Below are 19,181 nucleotides of genomic sequence, written 5' to 3'. Positions count from 1 at the left end.
ACACAAACTGATATACAAACTAATATAAGTTACATGTAGATAAGAGGAAATAGAGAAGATTGTAACTTACATTCCAACGGCAAAAGTTAAAAAATACACATACTTTAAGTAAAGGAATAGAAACCTTTAAATCACACATCACTTATCTGCTATTGCTTCCTGTTCCTACTTCACTTTCTTTCTATCTTACCACGTGAATTACAATAGCTTGGACTTAAATTCACTTAGAAACTTTTAGTTATATAACATACATGATTTTACACATTGCTTTTTAATATTTCCACCAAAGTGAGAGGAAAATCTTCACGCCAGTTTGTGTGCTGAAAAACATAAATTACTCAGCCTCTCCACATTGCTTATATAATTGCTTAGCCAACTGTCTTGTAGTGTCATTTATTCTGACCAGGCATATTTCACAGGATATCAGGAATAACATATCTTCAAAAATTGGCTCAAAATACAGCTGCTAACTGAAATACAGTCATAGCCTAGCACAAAAGTTGAAAGTTTGCACATTTACTTGTATAGTATTTGCAATTTTTTTCTAATTCCTAGCATCTTTACCAGAACAGCGAAACACTTTCCAAAATGCTCTCTAGGATTCTGTACAGAATCGATTTTGGAGACCTAAGTATTATTAGTAGACTTTTAGAAGCATATCATTAGCATCAGAACAGTATAAAAATAGTGTTCAACTGTATTATAAATTACTGTCCATAATAATAACTTTTCAAACATACAGATGGGGTATATGCCCATTTGATTAGTATTAGAAATATACCTGCAACTGCACAGTGAGATGAATAACAAAACCCTTCCTTAATAAAATTGGCACACTGCCACAACAAAGTCAATGAAGTTAGGCCAGTAAGAGTCTATCAAAACAACTACAGAAGTAATTACTTAGCAATGAAATTTTGCATGTCTTAACAATAAGAAGCAAAAAACCACTTTCAGGAAAATGTTTCCCTTAGTTCTAAAATGGCACTAATCAGGGGTTCCAAATTAATTTACCTTAAATTTATTATACCTCAATTCAATTTCAAAGCAGTTTTATTGCAAAAAAAAATCACCAGGCTAGTTACAGTAAAGAGAAGTGGTTCATCATGCTGAGCACATCTTTCTAAACGTCAAATGCTACATTTCAACAGGAAAATTTATTTGATTCCTAACTGGCCCTTTCATCTTTGATTTGGAAACCATGTGTAAGTTTTAGACTCATCAAAGCTAAAATCAGTCTAGTAATGAAAGGATGTATTAAACTAAGGGCGCTTCTATATTTGTTCCCGATCATGTCTTAAGATTTTTTTTCATTTAAATATTTGTCTAATTCAAATCAAAAAATACAAAAGCTTCTAATTTCAGGAAAGTGGAATTACGTTTCAGTGTTACAAATGTTTTCAGTGTTTGAACAAGAAAAATAAAAAGACTACTCTTGCTGAATTTTCTCCGAAACGAATTTTTCTTTGGATGGACTTGTTCCTACAATCAACTATTATACTGCTGGTCACTTTGGATTCCATGTTCTGAATTAAAGCAAAAGGTGCAGTCAGGCTTTACTTCTTTAATATCAAAAATACAAAGAGTTAAAAAGCACAGAATTCCTATTAATAAACTATGACCTCTCATACATTCAGATGATGTTAATCTAAAATGTTTATCTGAAATAAGGAAGTTTTAAAGAATTTTCCTGTAGCCCACTAGATTTATAATCTTCAAAATCCCCTTAGCATGCAATGAAAAGTGCAAAGGAGGTGACTAGACTTTATTTAATAGTTTCATAAAACTTTATCTCTACTGGTTTCAGTGGCTTTACTCCACTTCCAACCTTGCTGTGAATAGGGCAATATGAGATGTGTGTTCTACACAGAACAAAGAAGATTTATTAAAATTATAATTGAACTATAAATCTACAGGTTTAATCTTGTTTTGGCCAAAATCTCCTTATGAAAGTCATATGAAGTTATACATACTATTGTTATAATGCTAGTGATAAAAATGTAACTAAAATGCATTCTAAAAGGTCAACTCTAGGGAAGTCAGGAGTAAGCAGGTATTTTTTGCTGTTACATAAACTGATAGCTCAGAGTTCAGTTAGATTAGGTTAACAGGATAAGATGGGCTTCCAGAAACTTCAGAATCAAAATGTATATAAATATGGCAATGGAGGGCATACCTCAGTAGAATAAGGAAGTTGTGTCACAACTAGTAATTTTGGCTCTTTGGGTAGCAAATGTAGAATAAACTACTTAAATGCACCTAGATATTCTCAGCCAAATTTATGCCTCAGAAAAGACCATGACAACGCTTTTATAAAATCAAGAGTGAACTTTTGAGCTTTACTAAGAAGAATATTTCAAAATAAATTGCAATTAGTATTTGCAATTTTTTTCAAGTAATTTGAAATATTTGCAGGTTTTGATCCAAAAACTAGTAAATCGAAACAACAGTCATAAGCGTATTATTGAGGACAATTTCAAGTACATTTTAGCCTGGATGCTTAAAAAGTGAAAAGCAACACATTTCTAAGTCATAGAAAACATTTTTTCTTTGTAGATGGCACTTAAATGAAACTAACATGATTGACAAGTACCTTGCAAACAAGCCTTGGCAACACTTAGTGCAAATCCATCTCTTTATCGTTTTAAGAGAAATTCCTTCACAAGTGTTTGTCTTTGCAATAACTCCTACAAAGTTCATTAGTGCCAGCCTTGGTTTATCCCCCATGTTGTGCATTTATCTCCGGGATGCATTATCAACATGTGGCACATGTCCTTGACATGCACAGAAGAGTTGCACCCCAGGATAGCAGCATGCATGACAATAGTGTTGACTCTTACTCCTTTATGGTTGCTGGGATGTAACCGAGAAATCTAATAACTGTGACAGTAGGCCTTTAGGTTTCTCCTTGCCTTTCCAGACAGTGAAGCTGCGCAGACACTAATGAAAGGTTAAATGAATAGGAATAGCTGACAAGAGGTACAATAAAGAAGGGACTTGGTAATCCACAGACACTGAGCAGAGATCCTTGGCTCAAGCCGAGAAAGGACAGCACATCGTCAAGTCACAATATTTAAAACAGCTTGCTATACACAGAGGCTTTTGTGTCTGGGTACATGTCTGGCTTTGGAAGGAAAAAAAAAAAGATACTGAAAAGAAATTTCAGCATGGGGCACTTTGGCAAATGTCAGGTCACAAAAAGGGGAAAATGTTTTTTGTTTGCTGTTACATCTTTGTATTCAACAGTAAAGAGCATTGACTAAGAGCACAAATCAAAAGTTCCAAATAATACATATTTGACAAATATAATAAAGTTGCAACACTAATTCAGTGTGATTCCAGCTGACAGCATGACGGGTGTTGTACATACACCCAGCTTCATTTACAGCTGATAACAGCTAATAATATGCTTTGCATACCCTTTAAAACTTCCCATAGCTGAAGATTTTCTAACAGGCCTAGCTTCTACAGTTTTACATGCAGCAGAACACTAGACCTAACCAATTGCAATGCTCTGCAAAAACATAGCTGAACTTCCAGACAGTGCACCAGACCATGGTGACTTAGAAACTTTAGTGGTTAGCTTATGGCATTTTGATTTCACTTGGCTCGTGACTTCCAAATCAGCATTATGTACATTCTGGTTTTCATAATGAAAAAAATAATTGCAATGCCCGGCGTGGTTTTAAAACTTCTCTAGCTTTTTATAGTTTTCTGCAAAAATGTGATTTGCGTACATAGTAGGACATTAAAAATATTTAAAGAAACAGAAAGAACTCTCTAAAGTAACAAATCAGAAGCAGATCTGATCGTTACCTGAACTTGTGTGAGTTCTTTTTACATAAAATATTTTAAGAGAAAAGTGCTGAAATAGATGCTGCAGATGAGAAGAATTCTCTCTCAAAATCCTTGATTTACCTGGAATTTAAAAAAAAATGTATTTACATATCTATCTGGAGTATAAAATATACACGTTTATAATATGTGGTGAGAGTATTATGGGAAGATTTTAAATGAGAGAACCTCTTTGAACAATCACGTTAAATTACAGCAGAACTCCTGAGTGTACTAAGATTCTAATAATCAACAAATAAAGGGTTTTACTAGCACAGCACATCATGAGAGCTACTGTGTGAGAGATAAAGGAGACAAATCTGGTGCTTTATCTTATTGGATTATATAATTTATTGAAAAGGTAAATAAGTTTGTCCAAGGTAATAATTATAAAAGCTGCCATATAACAAGCAGCAATTATGATCAATGTATTTTTAGAAAAAATGTCAGAATTTAGGTGGGATGAAACTGACACAGAATACAGGGTTTAGACAGATGCTTTTTATTAAGCCATGTTAAATGCTATTTTGCTAAATTAAGTGCAAATTCCTGGCTAGATTAGGAAGTGATACACATCTCCAAAATGACAGAAATACTCTTATTTGGTTTGTATTTTATGAGAAACCTTTTGTATTTTTGTACATTTTTTTTCCTAACAGATACTAATAGTAGACATTAAATCAAATTAAATCACTAAATAAAAAGTTCTGTGCAAACCTGCAGACTAAGAGTCAGGACTCTCATTAAACAACATTCAGTGATGAAAAGACTTCACATTCTAGTGACAGTGTCCAAAGTGCAAAAGGGAAAGGGACACTGCCAGAAACGCCCATCTCTGAGACGAAAGAAAAATAAATTTGGTTTTTGTACAAAATCCAATGTTTTACTTGGACTTGTTTTAATGTAATTGCTTTGCTGTTGGTCATTTCTGCTTTGTTTGAAATTCACAAGATCTGTAGTCAGCCACACATTCTACTGACATACAGACACATAACACAGAATAAAGCCACCTCAAAGTCTAATTTCTAGATCTTTGGCTCTGAGAAAAAGGTAGTAATCAGCCCCCCCTTATTCAGAATATTTTCCCCTTTTTCTTACCTATGGAATATCTAATAAAATCCGGAAGCTCCCTCTAGCTCTCCAGAGGAGCTTAACTGACCAATGATCCTTTACAGTTCCTTTCCATTTTCAAAAGCAATACTGAGAAAAAGAGTGAGAGCAGTATTTCCCTTACATAATACATGTTCTTGTTTCCATTCAGCAGTGTTTTTAATTCTACAACTTGAAAGGATGTGGATTATATGTGAGAACATCTGCTGTGAAATACAGAAAGTTAAATACTGCTTACTCTTGTGCAGCATACTAAAGACCCTCTCAATCATTTCCAACTTACATTTTATTTACCAAATTCTGATTTGAAATCTTACATTGTTTGACAACCTAGCCATGTATGTATTGAAACACACACACACACACACACACACACACAGAGCTCCAGTCCACCTTTCAATTACCAAGTGCAAAAATCATGTAATGAAACCTGACAGAGATTACTATAGCCCCATTTAGATCCCAGATTTTAAGTACAAAATCTTAGTTAAAATAAATTTGTTGGCATATGCTGGTTTTCCAGAAAATCAGTAATGCCAGTGGTAATTTGCTGACTATACTTTCACCTACCATAATATTTACACATACCATTTGTAATGGCTTTTATTGTTTAATCTCCACTGCATTTCAGTATTGGATACTACAGAATTACAGTTATTTAGCAGGCTATAAATAATGTAGTTGGCATGTGCAATTGATATTTAAAATGTCTTACAACAACTGTAAAAGCCTCATTACCGACTAGCAAATCATTTCTAACAAGCAAGTTCAACTGACAAAAGCAAACCTGCAGTCTATGCTGCAAGCATGTTTGTTTCATTTAAATGATACACATTTAGTGCAGTGTGCAATGGACCATTGGTACAAACTTTATTAAATGAGAAAGCAAAGTTCCAAAGTAATATGTTAATTGTGAAGTTTTTGAAAATAAAACTGTAGTATTTTTTTAAAAAAGGAATTCTCAGTAACAACAGAAAGAATAGCTTACTTTCCCCTCCCCCTCTATGAGCTAGTGTCCAATTTCTTCTTTTCTGAACAGCTGTATTATCCAACTTAAGTTGCTCTGCTAATTTCAGTCCCACAAGGACTAACTTGGAAGGCAAAAAAGTACTAGAAAAGATCAATTTGCTGGGAAAGATCAAATGAGAAAACTGTGGGGACAGCACCAGGTCATAGTATGAAGAACTAAGCAGACCTGTTCTTCATTAACTTAAGCTCTCTTGGGATGTCACACACTACCTGTCCATAGGCTTATTGAACCGCCTAACCCTCATCTCTGCACCATTCTTCTGGGCCCAAGTGAATCATATCCTGCTGCTGACAAGTTAGCAGGGGACTGCGGCTGCAACATGAAAGTACTTTTCTTTCTTGTCTAAATCAGGCAGATTTTTGAAAAGAGGACACAGCACTGACTCGTGACATGGCAAGATGAAATGAGAGGTCTGGGCTGGTCTTCGAGCTGTGTAGATAAAAGTAATCAAATGACACTCCTGGAATGCAAATTGGCATTCTTGACTGCAGCAATTGCACAACCATGAAACATCTCTGACAGCAAGCAAGATTAGGACAAAATGTTATGTAAAGCACTGAACTCAAAAACTCACTAGAAAATTCAAACTGTAACATTTACATTTTAATACAGCAATAGCCATCTCTGCTTTTGTCTGTTTCTTTACTTTGTTTACTGCAATTGCATACTCGTCTTTCTCAAATGCCTCAAAAATAAAAATGTAATGCAATTAAGGCATAGATCTTCTCCTAAATTTTTTTCCCCTAAAATGTCACACTGTTGTATTTTTTACAAAACAGTGTACCAAGGCAGGATTTTTCTATTACGTGTACAAAATGTGTGCTTAAGAAACACTTTCACAATTCCAAGTCTTAAAAGTAGGTTCAAAATTTGCTCATAACAAATAGTTTATTATTTATGCTTAAGACTTTTCTACACATGGATCAGGTAAAGATGAGTAATTTGAAATTTTCAACAGGTTTTAAAATTCATGCACTTTAGAATTTTAAAGCAGAACATGCATAGAGCTAGTTAGCTCATTAATACCAGACAGTTTAAAATGAAACTACAGTATATCAGAGAGCACATATGCCCCATTAAATTTCAGATTTAAAAATCCAGCCATTTTTAAGGGCAAGAAAAGATCCACATACTTTTGCAGGAACTGGGTATTCTTGTGCAGGTATGCTGATCAGGCTTATTAAATATTACTGTCTGAAATGAACTCCGTAATTAAACTGTGAACATTTGTAATCTATGACAAAAATGCTACCCATTTTATAATCTGTCTATGGACATGGGTTATATAATACAGAGGGGAGAAACGGAATATAGTGAGAAATATAAGCCCACTTCCACTAAAAAATATTTCAGCAACTACTATAAACAGCTAACATACAGATTAAGAAAAGAAGTAAGTAATATTCTGCCTTGATTTCATACTTAAAAAAATAGCTTCCAACCATTTTAACCGTCAGACACACAAAAAAGATGCTTGTTGCCACTTTAATCCTGGGTACACTAGATTACTACATGATGTCTTTTGTGCATCAATTTTACAACAGCTTGACTCTAGGGTAAATGGGAACCATCATAAATCGCATGCTGCTTTCAAAACCACTTTAATTTCTGTCAGTGTTACTGTAACCACAGTCCTGGGCACATGCTGCTTTTTCTCCCTGCCTTTTTTTCTTTTTTTTTTTTTTTTTTTCCTTGTTGTCTACATTTGACAGTTGCATCTCCTACACTCCAATTGTGGCTTTGATCACTGAAACAAGACATGTCATGTTAGGGAGAGAAGGGAAAAACACAAACCATCGTAAACTCCATTCACACAGACATTCGCTATCTAGTTTGAGTACTGTATGCATGCAGAAACATACACATACATAAGTAGATAAATATATAGATGTATATACACATACACACACTTGTGTGTGTGCATGTACATATGTATGTGTATACTCAAGGCACACAAGACAGCTCTGTAACATCCCTGGAGTGAGGTGACAAAAGCTGACTGAAAGCAGAGCAGTATGACTGGAAACATACTACTTCACTGAATATGGGATGATCACCGTTCATCACCAGCTGAGGTCGGTCCATGTGTTAACATGAACAGTTATCATTCTGCATGTTAAGTGTAGTCACGGCTTAAATGAGCTTGTCTTTCACAGCTGTCTAACCTGACCTCATATCACAACCCAGACAAACGGACTTCAGTCAAATGACGTCCTCGGCCATTTCGACTTTTAATTTTTAAATTAAAAGCCAAACCTTGCTTTGCAAAACCCCTACTGTAAAGGAGATGTGCATGTACACAGCACATGAAATAAGCAGCAAAAACTTGTTCAAAGTTGGTTTCTGAGGGGCTCCACCTTCCCCTTTACAGTTAGGGCATCAGCATAACTCTCCAAGTTCTGTTAGCAATCGCTGATTGGAGAGGTGCAAACTGCAAGCACATGCACAACAAAAAAAAGAGTTTCGGAGGGAAGGTGGATTTACACTCCTGTCTCCCTGCCGCAGGCGATGTTTCACACGCGAACACAGAGCTCCTTCCCGCTCTCAAGGGTTACCTTTACATTGTGTGCAAACCGTACGTATTTCCGAGCAGAAAGTGGTGGCCAAAATAGATCAGACCACCGTATGTCCGACTCAATCCCACTCCACCTTCACTCTCCCTCCCTCCATCCGCAAACACTTTTTTTTACACTAGCTCCTCATCTTTGGAGCAAGGAAGGAGGCGGTAAAAAGCATGTGGCCATCCCATTTTAACACCCCAAACTCACTTAAAGTTTAGCACAACCTCTTAGACATTTTTTCCCCCAATCCACGCAGCACAGAGCTGATTTATTTATTTATTATCTCCCTACTTCGCCTTGCCCAACTGCTTGTTTCTTTGAAGGCTGTGAAACATCGATAGCAAGCAGGGCTGCTTGTGTTACTGCACAATTTATTAATCAAATCAAACCAAAGTAAAGGCTACAATGAAAACGAAAGGCTGCTGGAAACTTCTTACCATCTCTGCATGCTGGTTGTCAAGTGCACCCCCTGTCTCTCGATCTCCTCTCAGCGGCAGTGCCTGCACCCTTCCTTTTGCCTCTGGGCTCTCAGCACTACACTTCTCTCTCTTTCCCCTCTTCTCTTTCTCCTTCCCTCCACCCCCCCCCACCCCCCACCCCCCAGGTGATTTGAACTAAAACCGGAGATTTATAAAAATACTTTTCACCCTCAAAAAAAAAAAATAAAATAAAATAAAGGAAGCCCCCAAAAAACAACCAACCAACAAAAAAAAAAACAACAAAAAAAAACCAACAAAAAAACCCACCCTGACCGACACACACACACACACACACACAAAAACCAAAACAAAACAAAAACCAAGAAAACCAGCAGCTGCAGCAGCAGCGACAGTCTCTTTCTGCCCCCACACCCCCCACACCCTCTCTCTCTGACTCTCTCAAAACTTCAGCCCCCAAAGTTCAGCCCGAGCAGCAGGAAGAAAGAAAGAGAAAGAGCTTTCAGCGGAGAGCTGGAAGTGATGGGAGGAGGGACCCAGGTTCGGGTCAGAGCCTCCACAGGTTTGTTTGTTGTTGTTGGGATCTTTGGCTGGGGAAGGGGAGGCGGCGGGGGGAGGCTGAGAGCGGGTCCGAGAGGGCAGCGCTGCTTCCTTCTAACCCCGCGCTCTCGGGCGAGGGCGACAGGCAGGGAGGCAGAGGAGTTATTTTTTCACACACACACCCCCGACTGCTCTTTCCCCTTCCATCTGCCTGCTCCCTCCCCCGCAAACTTTCTGTGCCAGGCGGGGGCCGCGGCAGAGGCCGCCCGCGCCCAGCTGTCAAAAACACCCAGAGACCGCCGCCAACTTTGTGGCGAGGGCGGCCGGCGGCGCCGCGCGGGGCTGCCGCCCCTCAGGCTCCTCTGCCCCCTTTCGCCTTCCCGTCCTCCGCCCCGCTGCTCCTCGAGCGGCTGCAGTCCCTCCCGCAGCTTCTCCTCTTCCTTATCGGCTCCAGGCGCTGCTGGAGCGAGAGGGAAGGCGGCAATGCGAAAGAAAGCCGGAGGGAGGGCTGAGAGGGGGCAGAGAGACGGCGGAAAATGGAGCGTAGCCCAGAGGAGGGGGTAAGGATCCGGAGGGGAAGAGGGAAGAGCGTTAGAAAGGAAGGGAAAAGTTAGGCGAAGTTTTTGCTCGTGGTGCCGGTTTCCCGCTTCCCACCCATTGCTCCATCAGCTCCCAGGGCTCTGCGGCGGCGGCGGCTGCTGCTCGGTGTGGGATCTGAGGAAATATTTTGTAAAAGGGTGGGATTTTTTTTTTTTTTTTTTTTTTCTGCGGAGGGGTGGGGGTGGGTAAGGGAGGCGGGAGGAGGTGAGCCGTCACGGTTGTACGTTCGCAGGGAACAGACAAGAGTCACATCTGTGTGTGACACGGAGCCAAACCGAGCGAAACCCTGCCCCGGCGGCGCCGTGGAAGCGCAGCCGCCGCCGCGGCCCTGACTGGGCGCGCAGGCACAGGGCGGCCGGCCGGGCGCGCTCCCGCGGGGGCGCGGGGCGGGCCGGGAGCTCCGCGCCCTCCCGCGGCCGCCGGCGGATCGGGCCGCGCCGCTCCGCACGGAGCCGGGCAGGGCGCGGGGCACCGCGCTGCCGGCCCTCAGCCCCCGCTGCCCCCTCGGAAACCTTCCCTTACCGGTTCGAAGCGCCGGTCTCCACGCGAGCCCCGCCGGCGGCGCCGAGGGGCTGGCAGAGCCGACCCGCGTCGCACGGGCTGCTCGGTCGGGGGAAGGTGGCTGAGAGCTGTCAGGCTTCACCTGCGGGGACGGGCGGCCCAGCCCGGCTGTCCCTCGTGTCCGGCCTGAGAAGGCGCTGAGGGTCACCAGTGCGGTCAAAACCAGCTCCCCTCGTCAGGCGCCGTGTAAACACGAGGTTTATACACGAGGTTTAAACACGACCGGACCGTTAAAAAGTGAACGTGAGGAGAACTTCCCAGGCGATGTGAAACACAGATAGAACATTTTGCTCCCTTTTGGTGTAGCTGGACACTCAGATGACCTAGCACAAACTGAGAAAAATTGAGAGAAGATGGGAGGTAGCCGTCTGCACTCCTGATTTTTCCTGCATCTGCTATGGACTGAACTCACAGTAAGCTTGCTGTAATGAACGGCATGTCCCCGGGAATTGCCAACTTCCCAAGCTTGTTACCATATTTTGGCATCTTTATTACTTCTTTCCTATGCCTGTCAGAAGAGAGAAGGGTAAATTATCTGTATTAGTATCAAAACTATTTTTTTCATAAAACCCGTTATAATACATCTCAATGTCTGTTTCCGTGAAAAATTATTTTTGTTTTCTGGGTACTTGTCGGATACCTTGATTAGGCATAATATGTATCAGCTTATGGACAGGTTTGCAGTGTCCACACTTCATCAGGATTAGTTTTGATCTTTAAGGGCATTTTTTCCAAACGACAATTCAAAAGGATTTTGCGTTCATCAGAATTCTGGAGTTTTTATACAAGTGCCATGACCAATGAAGATTTTGAGTAATCTATAGTCATTCTAAAACAAAAAAAAACAAAACAAAACAAAAATAAAATCACGGGACTAATTAAGCCATGACTTAGTGCATTTTCTGTCAAAGGGGAGAGATAAGAAAAACCTTGTTAATTATTTCAAAGTCACATTTTATCGTACATAAAAACGATTTGCCCTTTTGAACCAGGGAAGGGCCAAGAAGTTGCCAAAAAATTGTGTTCACACAGCCCCCTCGTGGTCAAAGCCTTCAGAGCCTCACAACCACCTCTACTCACAGGAAGGAGGGAAGGGTCAAAGCAGTCTGATGCAAATTAAAAATAGAGTGCTGCAACCTTGGTTTGCAAAAGGCATGGTCACCTGCTAGAATAAAGATACGCTGTGCCCGTTACAAGGCTAATCTTCACTGCGCAGTTTCCCCGAAGTGAATCGAAGGTTATAAATGGTTGCAACTTTATGAAAGGAAAGTATTAGAGTAGGTAGATGACCATTCAACTAAATTTAAAACCAGATTTCCTTACTACTTTGGAAAATATTTTTTTTTAAGCTGGGGCTTGGCATTTGAAGAATATATTTCTATATGCACTAAATGAGTAGTTTACATTGATAATAGCCTATATCAATAAAAAAATTTTATCTAATCTCTGATCTGTCATTTTAAAGAGCCTCTAAGTGTAGCACAATCATTAATAGCTTCCAGTTACATTATTTTTAAAGACTTTAAGTAATTTTATATGAAAACTAATAAAGCTTCATGGAGTTACTCCTTTGTTATCTTGCTTGATATGTGATTCAGTGTTTTTAAAACTTTTTTTTTCTTCCACCTGTCAATAAGCCAATGTCTTTTGTATTGGCAGTATATTACAGCCTCTTGAAAGCTGATGAGGAGGTAAAATGGCTGGAGGCGAGCTGACTGTTGGGAGTTCTGATTCCTGGGCTGACAGTATGGCATTACAGGATAAAGACTGTCGAGTAAGACACTTCCGCATATAGGATTAGTACCAAAATAACTGTCTGGTAGCATTTGAATACATAGCATCATTAGTTTCCAGACTGAACAACCTCCAGGTTTTTCTGAAATTTTTCATCTTTCAAATTCATGCTTTCAGTTGCGTATACATTAGTGGTTTAGATTTCCATTGAGTTCTTGCTTTCATGTTTGTCTACTGTGTAGTATATCCTGAGATAAAACTAAGAAGATAGAGCCTGTGTTAAAATACTATACCATCCACATGCACAGTACCTTTGTTTCTTTATAGTGCTGCAGTGACTATGAAATCAGCACATCATTGATATTGTGGGAAATGATTACAATATACCTTTGCTTGCAGTTCAGTCTCAAAAGACAGTGTACAGACTCATGGTGTGTCACAAAACTGTCTTATGACTTCTCAATGTGTGTAATTACCTTAAATTTTGGATATTATATGTAAGGTTTCAGGGAGTAAGTGCAACGCCTAAACTTTTATTTGCCTCTTAGTCTAATGGTATCTTTTCATGAAGAAAACAGTGTCTCCAACAGCCTCATCAACAGAGATACACAGTCTGCAAGTCTTTCTCTCTGTAATTTTCCTTCAAAACCAGATATGACCAAAGTAAAGAATTAGTAGTATTCCTTATCTGAGATTTATTAGTGTGAACAAAGTTAGAAAGTAAAATAATTTTCTTCAGGGGTTTTTTATGTTTGTTGGAGTTTGGGGAGATTTTTGGGTTTGAGGATGGCTTTTTCATTTGGTTGGTTTGGGTCTTTTTTGCTTTTTCTTGGTTGGTTTGTTGTTTTTGTTTTTCACAGATTGGAGCACCAAGCTATTGCAAATTAGAGTCTGAGTAGTAACTGCAACTTGAGAAGAATGGAACCATAATTCATCTGTATTGTGATGTCTCTAGAGTGTGGTATTTCTCTGCTGTCTTGATCCAATTTCTCACAGAAGGAATTTATGCTTCACTTGAATCTTGCCCGTTTTGCAAACCTGGAGGTGTGGTCCAGAGGATTTGCCCACAGAGCAAACAGAGGTGAGGTGGGACAGAAGGCACCGGTCCTGAAAGGGACTATATCAAGATACCAAACTGAAATCTTCCATATTCTGATGGGTGGCAAGGTATGACAGAACACTTCTAGAGGATGGTATAATTGAAATGTAAATGAAGAAAGAGTTTACTGGTGGAAAAAAATCTCCAACAGAGAAATTATTTCCAGTCTTGAAAATGAAACCTGTTTTCTGTAATCTGCAAGTTGTACTGGGACAAAGAATCCATTCCAAAAATACCCATCAATATTTTGGACCAATGCCATCATGAAGTCCTAATCTGATTATTCATTTTATTTAGGAATATGACTGTACCATCCATATACATACTGAATATTTGTACTAAATTCCTATGCTAAGTGTTACTTGTAAGAGTTGGCCTGACTTACAGCATGACTTACAAAGGATAGGCTCCTACTTCCTGTTAAAGATTCCTCTTTTCCCTTTTTTCTTTTAAATTTTTTCCTCTTTTTAGGCATTTTTGTTTGAGTTTTATGCTAGTTAGTCTATCACATTATGATATCTGGGGAACTTCAGCCATTGTCAAAAATCTGATAAGGAGACAATATCTGAGCATTTATTATAAAAAGGGGTCTAAAGGTTTCTTAGGCAAACTGTAATTTCCTGATGGTATTTGAAGTTTGACATTATATTGGCAGAGTATCAAGGATGCTACTTCTGAAGGGGTTCACCTAAACATAGCTCTGAACCCCAGGGGCCTGAGACAAGATGTGGAAAACTAGGGATGAACTGTAAACATTTTGTTTAAAGTCAGTTGCACAGGATCACACAGGAGCTTGGAGACAGGGGTAGAATCAAAATCTCCAGGATGAAGTTTAACTGCTTCATCTGCTTTAACCCTGGTTCCGTCTTTCTTTTCTCTCTTGTTTATCACACACCTTAAAACTTTAGCAGTAAATGAAGCAGGAATATTAGGAAAGAAGCTCCATTCATACAGGCAGTCTGTTTAGAGAATGTCATAGTTTGTCTGTACTTGATACACATGTTGCAGGAAGAAAACAGTACACGATCATGCAATTTCCGATGCTGTGTACACATCACATCGAAAGGCTGAAATAATATTGTGTACATACTTGTAATGATAACATTTCTTAACTACTGAACACAAAACTTTCTAACCCCTGCTAGCCATCTGTCAAAATTCAGTATTAAGCTCATGAAACTATGTCAAATCACAATACTGATACTGTAGTGTTCTGAGTCAAAAAGTATTTTTGTCATGGAAGACGTGAAATAAAAATAGCTAATTATGTTTCCTTTGCCTCTTGCACTAAAATATTGAAGGTGATTCAAAGCCTTTCCAGCACTTCAATGTTGCTAAATCCTTCCAGTCATAATGGTAGTATGGTAGTTTTGGGGAATGAAAAAAGGTTGTCTGCAATGTATCCATCTTTTTTTCTTTTTGTACTATATCCTCAGTACCAAATATTTTCTAACCCTCTTCTGGAGATTGCTACCACAGTTTGATTTATCCTAAACTTTCCCCAAAGCATTAGCAGATGTTCTTTAAGACAAATATGCTTCCAGGACTGTGTGAGCTCAGCAGAAAGAATATATATTAAAAGCAATAGATATAGATGTTACTTTGTAGTTCTACCACAGTTTCTGTAAGGGACACTAGAAGATTTTAAACATAAGCTAAGAAACAAAACTATTCAACTCTTCACCTATTCAACTTTAGAGATGAAGGGAATATGGTGTACTAAGTTTCAGCAACTCACTTATGGTAGTAAAAAAAGTTAAATGTTTTGGATCTATTTGGTAGTTCTATTATCATCCTTTCTCCAATAAGAATACATATGTTTACATTTAAGAGCTCTCTTTCTCTGTTGTCACTTCCAATCTTTGTCCATCAAAATTGTTTTCTGTAACGTAGTAAATGCTAGTCAGAGACCACACGTAGTGTTCTATATGCATTCTGGAATATGTTTCAGCTTATCTCATATAACACTTGAGAGTATTTTTCCCAAGTGAATCTCAATGTTTTTGAGTTCTCTTAGTGTTTTACCATTTGTTTTCCTTATATTACACCAGTCAAAAATTATTGCCTTGGAGAGTTACTTGTGAGCACAATGGGAAAGTTTCTCTTTTTTCTTACCCGGTTTAACTGCTTTTGTCTTGAGCTCTAATTGTTGATGGGTTTTTACTTATTTCATCCTGGTACCTTACAACGAGTATTTGTGCTTAGCTTGATATCATAAATTTGTTTTAACAAATAAAATGTCCCAGTCAGAGCTAATAGTGATTGGTGGCTCAGTATCTTAAAAACAACAAAAATTATATTATATGGCAGGGCAAATCACAAAATCTTTCATGTCTAGTCTTGAAAGATTACTGCTAAGACTTCCCTACTTTTAGAAAAATTATTTTCCTGCTATTCACACTTTGCTTAAATGGTGGCTTAATGTAGATGTGACAACCTAAGCTGAATATAGTACAGAGCATTAAAGCAGGCTTTAAATAATATGGTATAAAGATTCCTGATCCATCATAACTTCTCTATTCCCTTTTATTTTTATTTTTTAGTAATTGCTTCAGACATTACAATACTATTTGATCTTCATGTCATGAGAAAGAAAAGAAGGCAGAAGAACTGACAGCTTGATCCTTGCCTTCTTACAAAAGACCAACTTTTAGATTTTGACCTCTTCTAGCGGTGGATTCAACTACTCTAATAGCAGATGCTTAACAGGTCTTGTTTGAATTTGAGCCTTATTCTAACCCTCACGTCCAAAGATCTAATTAGAATACCAGGTACTCTCGCTGCTTTTATTATAAACACTTTGTTGGGGACATCTAATACCCTTACTGTATTTGTTCATTTTGGTGAGGTACAATTACAAAAAGAAGGTGTAGGCTTTGCTATTGGTATTACTTTAAATCCTAGGAATCTGGAGAAAATAGGAAATTAAAATACTGTGTCCAAAAACTGGTTTCCTTTTTGAAGTATTTTTCATCCATGCACTTCTACCCCTGGCATAAGCCAAATACTGCTCACAATTGACAGTGCTATCCAGATAGAACTCTGAATTTCCTTTGTTTATTGGCTGCCCCACTTTCAGTTAGTTTGATTTCACATCCAAAGTGTTGGTCTTGACCTTGAACCAATTTCTCCAAATTTGTGGCCCCACCAGTGTGTGTATGTGTGTGTTTGTATATGTGTATGAAATTAATTAGAGGAATTTATTCAATATGTGTATGGATGGACAGGGAAAATAAGGAAAATAGTGAACAATTGTCTAAATGGCTCTTTTTGAACCCTCAAAGTATTTTAACATCAGTTTAAACTTAAAATACTTATCTTTCAACATCGGTAACTTGTATTTTTTGTGAGTTTAAACTAATTATGCAGAGCACGAGAGTCTTTCAGTATATTTGATTTCAAGTATGTATTCTACTATTAAAGTTAATTGCACTTGTGTAATTCACCCTACCAGTACTGTTAAGAAATACCTCTGTTCAGAGTAGAGCTAGAGATGATGGGGATGGGGCATTGGCTCTAAGGAAGAAACATAAGAAGCTAACATTTTTTAAGCACTGCAAGAAACTCTGAAATACTCACACAGAAAGAGTGGCTATTCTTAGAGTATGACACTGAGTCTGTAGCAGCTGATATTTTCTTTGTAAAATTATGGTGTATACACTGAATATTTTAATTCTCTTGTTTGTGATTTCTTGGTGTACCTGAATAGCTTTCACGTGCATGTATCCTCTATGACTTCTGTAAATGAATACACCGTGTACAAGCAAAAGCCATTTTATGTTGGATACATGTAAGTAAAAAAGGTTATTACTCTGCTTGCCTTTGTGATCTAGACAGCATATATTTTAAATTTTAAGCGGTTCTACAACCTGTCCCAAGCCAAGAAGGCAACATTGTTTCACAGATCATTTTGATTAATTTTCTTCTGGCTGACCTATTACTGCAAATTAATTGTTATTCCACTGGTAGCAAATACATTGCTACTGAAGAAGAACTAGCACAAGCTGTGACATAAGAACTATGGCAACAACTCTTACAAAGTTAGCAGTTCTGTGGCATCTTCAGTTCAATGACATGTCTAGCAAAAAAAAAAAAAAAGGAAATATCAGGTTTGCTACTCCTAATCACAGAATTAATTAGCAGAGTCTTCAGATAGCATAGCAGATACAGTTCTATGGGTTTTGATAATGTGCAGAGTACATGAATCCAAGCTATATTGTCAGTGCCTCCCATAATGTTGTTGCTATTTCCTTTTCTAGTCTTTAATAATATAGGATAGCTCAGGGTTTCAGTATGTTTTCTTCTTTCTTTTTTTTTCCTTCTCCCTAAAAGTTTAAAGAATAGAACCCAAGTCACATTTTTTAGAGGGAAACTGCATAGTCTAGGCTCTTCTAAGTCAATTAATGTATTTGTCTTAAAAGACAAAAAAATAATGTCCTTCTTCTGTGACTTCATTGCTTTTACAGACCAGCCACAAACACACACATACAAGAAAGCATTGCTTAGTGCTTTTGTAAGCGATGTTGATAGAATTGAAACAATTGCTTTAAAATTAAAGCTAAAGCAAATGCTATATCCAAAAGGAAAGATGATCTTTAATTGGAGTGCCCCATTTATGCAGAGGAAAGGCATAGACATCTGGTCCTCCATGTATAGTTTTAGAAGGCATTTAATCTGGAAATCTGTGTAAAGGCATACAACTAGATACATTTTTCCAGACTCCAATAGAAAATACTTTTGCAACAAAGGGCCATCAAAAAAAAAAAAATAACAAGCAACTTCTGGCTCTTAAAATACTTAACTCTCCCTGTCTTATTGAAAGCAATCTAACTTTCAACTTGAAAACATTTTTTTCATACTATTATGTAGGCTAGGCATATAATTTAGGCTCTAAATTTATTTACTTATACCAGGAGAAGTAAATTCATTAAAATAAAAATATCTATAGGTTACTGGTATCACACCTTGTAGATGAAAAACAAGTATTGTGATGACACAAAATGCCAGGAGACACAAACCACCCAACACCATTACTGTGTATGACAAAGATATGTTACTTCTCTTTAAACTGGATCTGTGCAGTATGTATGTCACCTTCAATTCATCTAATTGCGGATTTTTGGATCTGTGACAAATCTCTAGACTTGTAATCTATTTTGAGACAAGCTCATTATGTATAGAGTGTCTCTATGACATGTTTCGAAATTTCCTAAATTTCGAAAACAAGTGTAAGAGTATACCCTTCATAAGTGGGCTATCCAGTAGTTCACTGCCTTTAATGTTAGTTTTTCTTAATAGCTACACAAGATACTTCTCTGTCTAAATAAGCTGATTCCTTCTTGTCCAATCCTAGGCACACTTCATAGCAGACTTTTGAACATTGGAAGACTTACCTTTTTTTCTATTCTTCCACCTTCCCCATCGACCTCACAATGCCTTTTCCTTCAAACATTTCTCACATTTCATTTCCGAAAATTACTAGCACTCATGTGCACTGGCACTTTTCCATGAGTACTACTCAGTTTACCAAAAAATTTACCAGCAAGGTCACTAATCTGATTTGCAAATAGTGCTCTAGTTGAAGCTTCCATAGACAATAGAGTAATTACCTATTGTACATGATATACAATAGTCTTGGTAAGGCAGCTCAAAGTGGCATTTGCCTTTTAATATCC

General features: G+C 38.1%; 1 protein-coding gene and 1 long non-coding RNA gene across 6 annotated transcripts in view; one reads left to right on the top strand and one right to left on the bottom strand.

Moving 5' to 3' along the window:
• The window catches only part of BNC2 (basonuclin zinc finger protein 2), a 333,043-nt gene extending 322,316 nt beyond the window's left edge, over positions 1 to 10,727 (bottom strand). Inside the window, exon 1 of one of the 3 annotated variants that reach the window (XM_088157179.1) lies at positions 10,635 to 10,727. Coding sequence is in view for 2 of the 3 variants with exons in the window: in XM_088157176.1 (XP_088013302.1) it covers positions 10,167 to 10,178 (12 nt within the window). In the remaining variant the exon portion in view is untranslated. Of the gene's footprint in view, positions 1 to 8,972; positions 9,112 to 10,166; positions 10,220 to 10,634 lie in introns of those variants that run through there. The other 2 variants (XM_088157176.1, XM_014872199.2) reach the window with 2 other exon arrangements.
• On the top strand, positions 9,442 to 17,321 carry LOC106851130 (uncharacterized). 3 transcript variants are annotated; one of them, XR_015799665.1, is made up of 5 exons: positions 9,445 to 10,072; positions 10,980 to 11,086; positions 12,333 to 12,447; positions 13,268 to 13,488; positions 16,050 to 17,321. It is a non-coding gene; the product is annotated as an uncharacterized LOC106851130 (long non-coding RNA). The 3 variants fall into 3 exon arrangements; XR_015799666.1 differs by having other exon boundaries at positions 9,442 to 10,072; positions 12,333 to 13,574; XR_015799667.1 differs by lacking the exon at positions 9,445 to 10,072 and having other exon boundaries at positions 10,652 to 12,447; positions 13,268 to 13,574.
• Positions 17,322 to 19,181: the final 1,860 nt, after the last annotated feature.

The sequence above is a fragment of the Sturnus vulgaris genome, chromosome Z (assembly GCF_052056855.1).
Source record: "Sturnus vulgaris isolate bStuVul1 chromosome Z, bStuVul1.hap1, whole genome shotgun sequence".
Lineage (NCBI taxonomy): Eukaryota > Metazoa > Chordata > Aves > Passeriformes > Sturnidae > Sturnus > Sturnus vulgaris.
The sequence above is the reverse complement of the archived record's forward strand: the minus strand, read 5'-3'. Positions and strand labels throughout refer to the sequence as shown.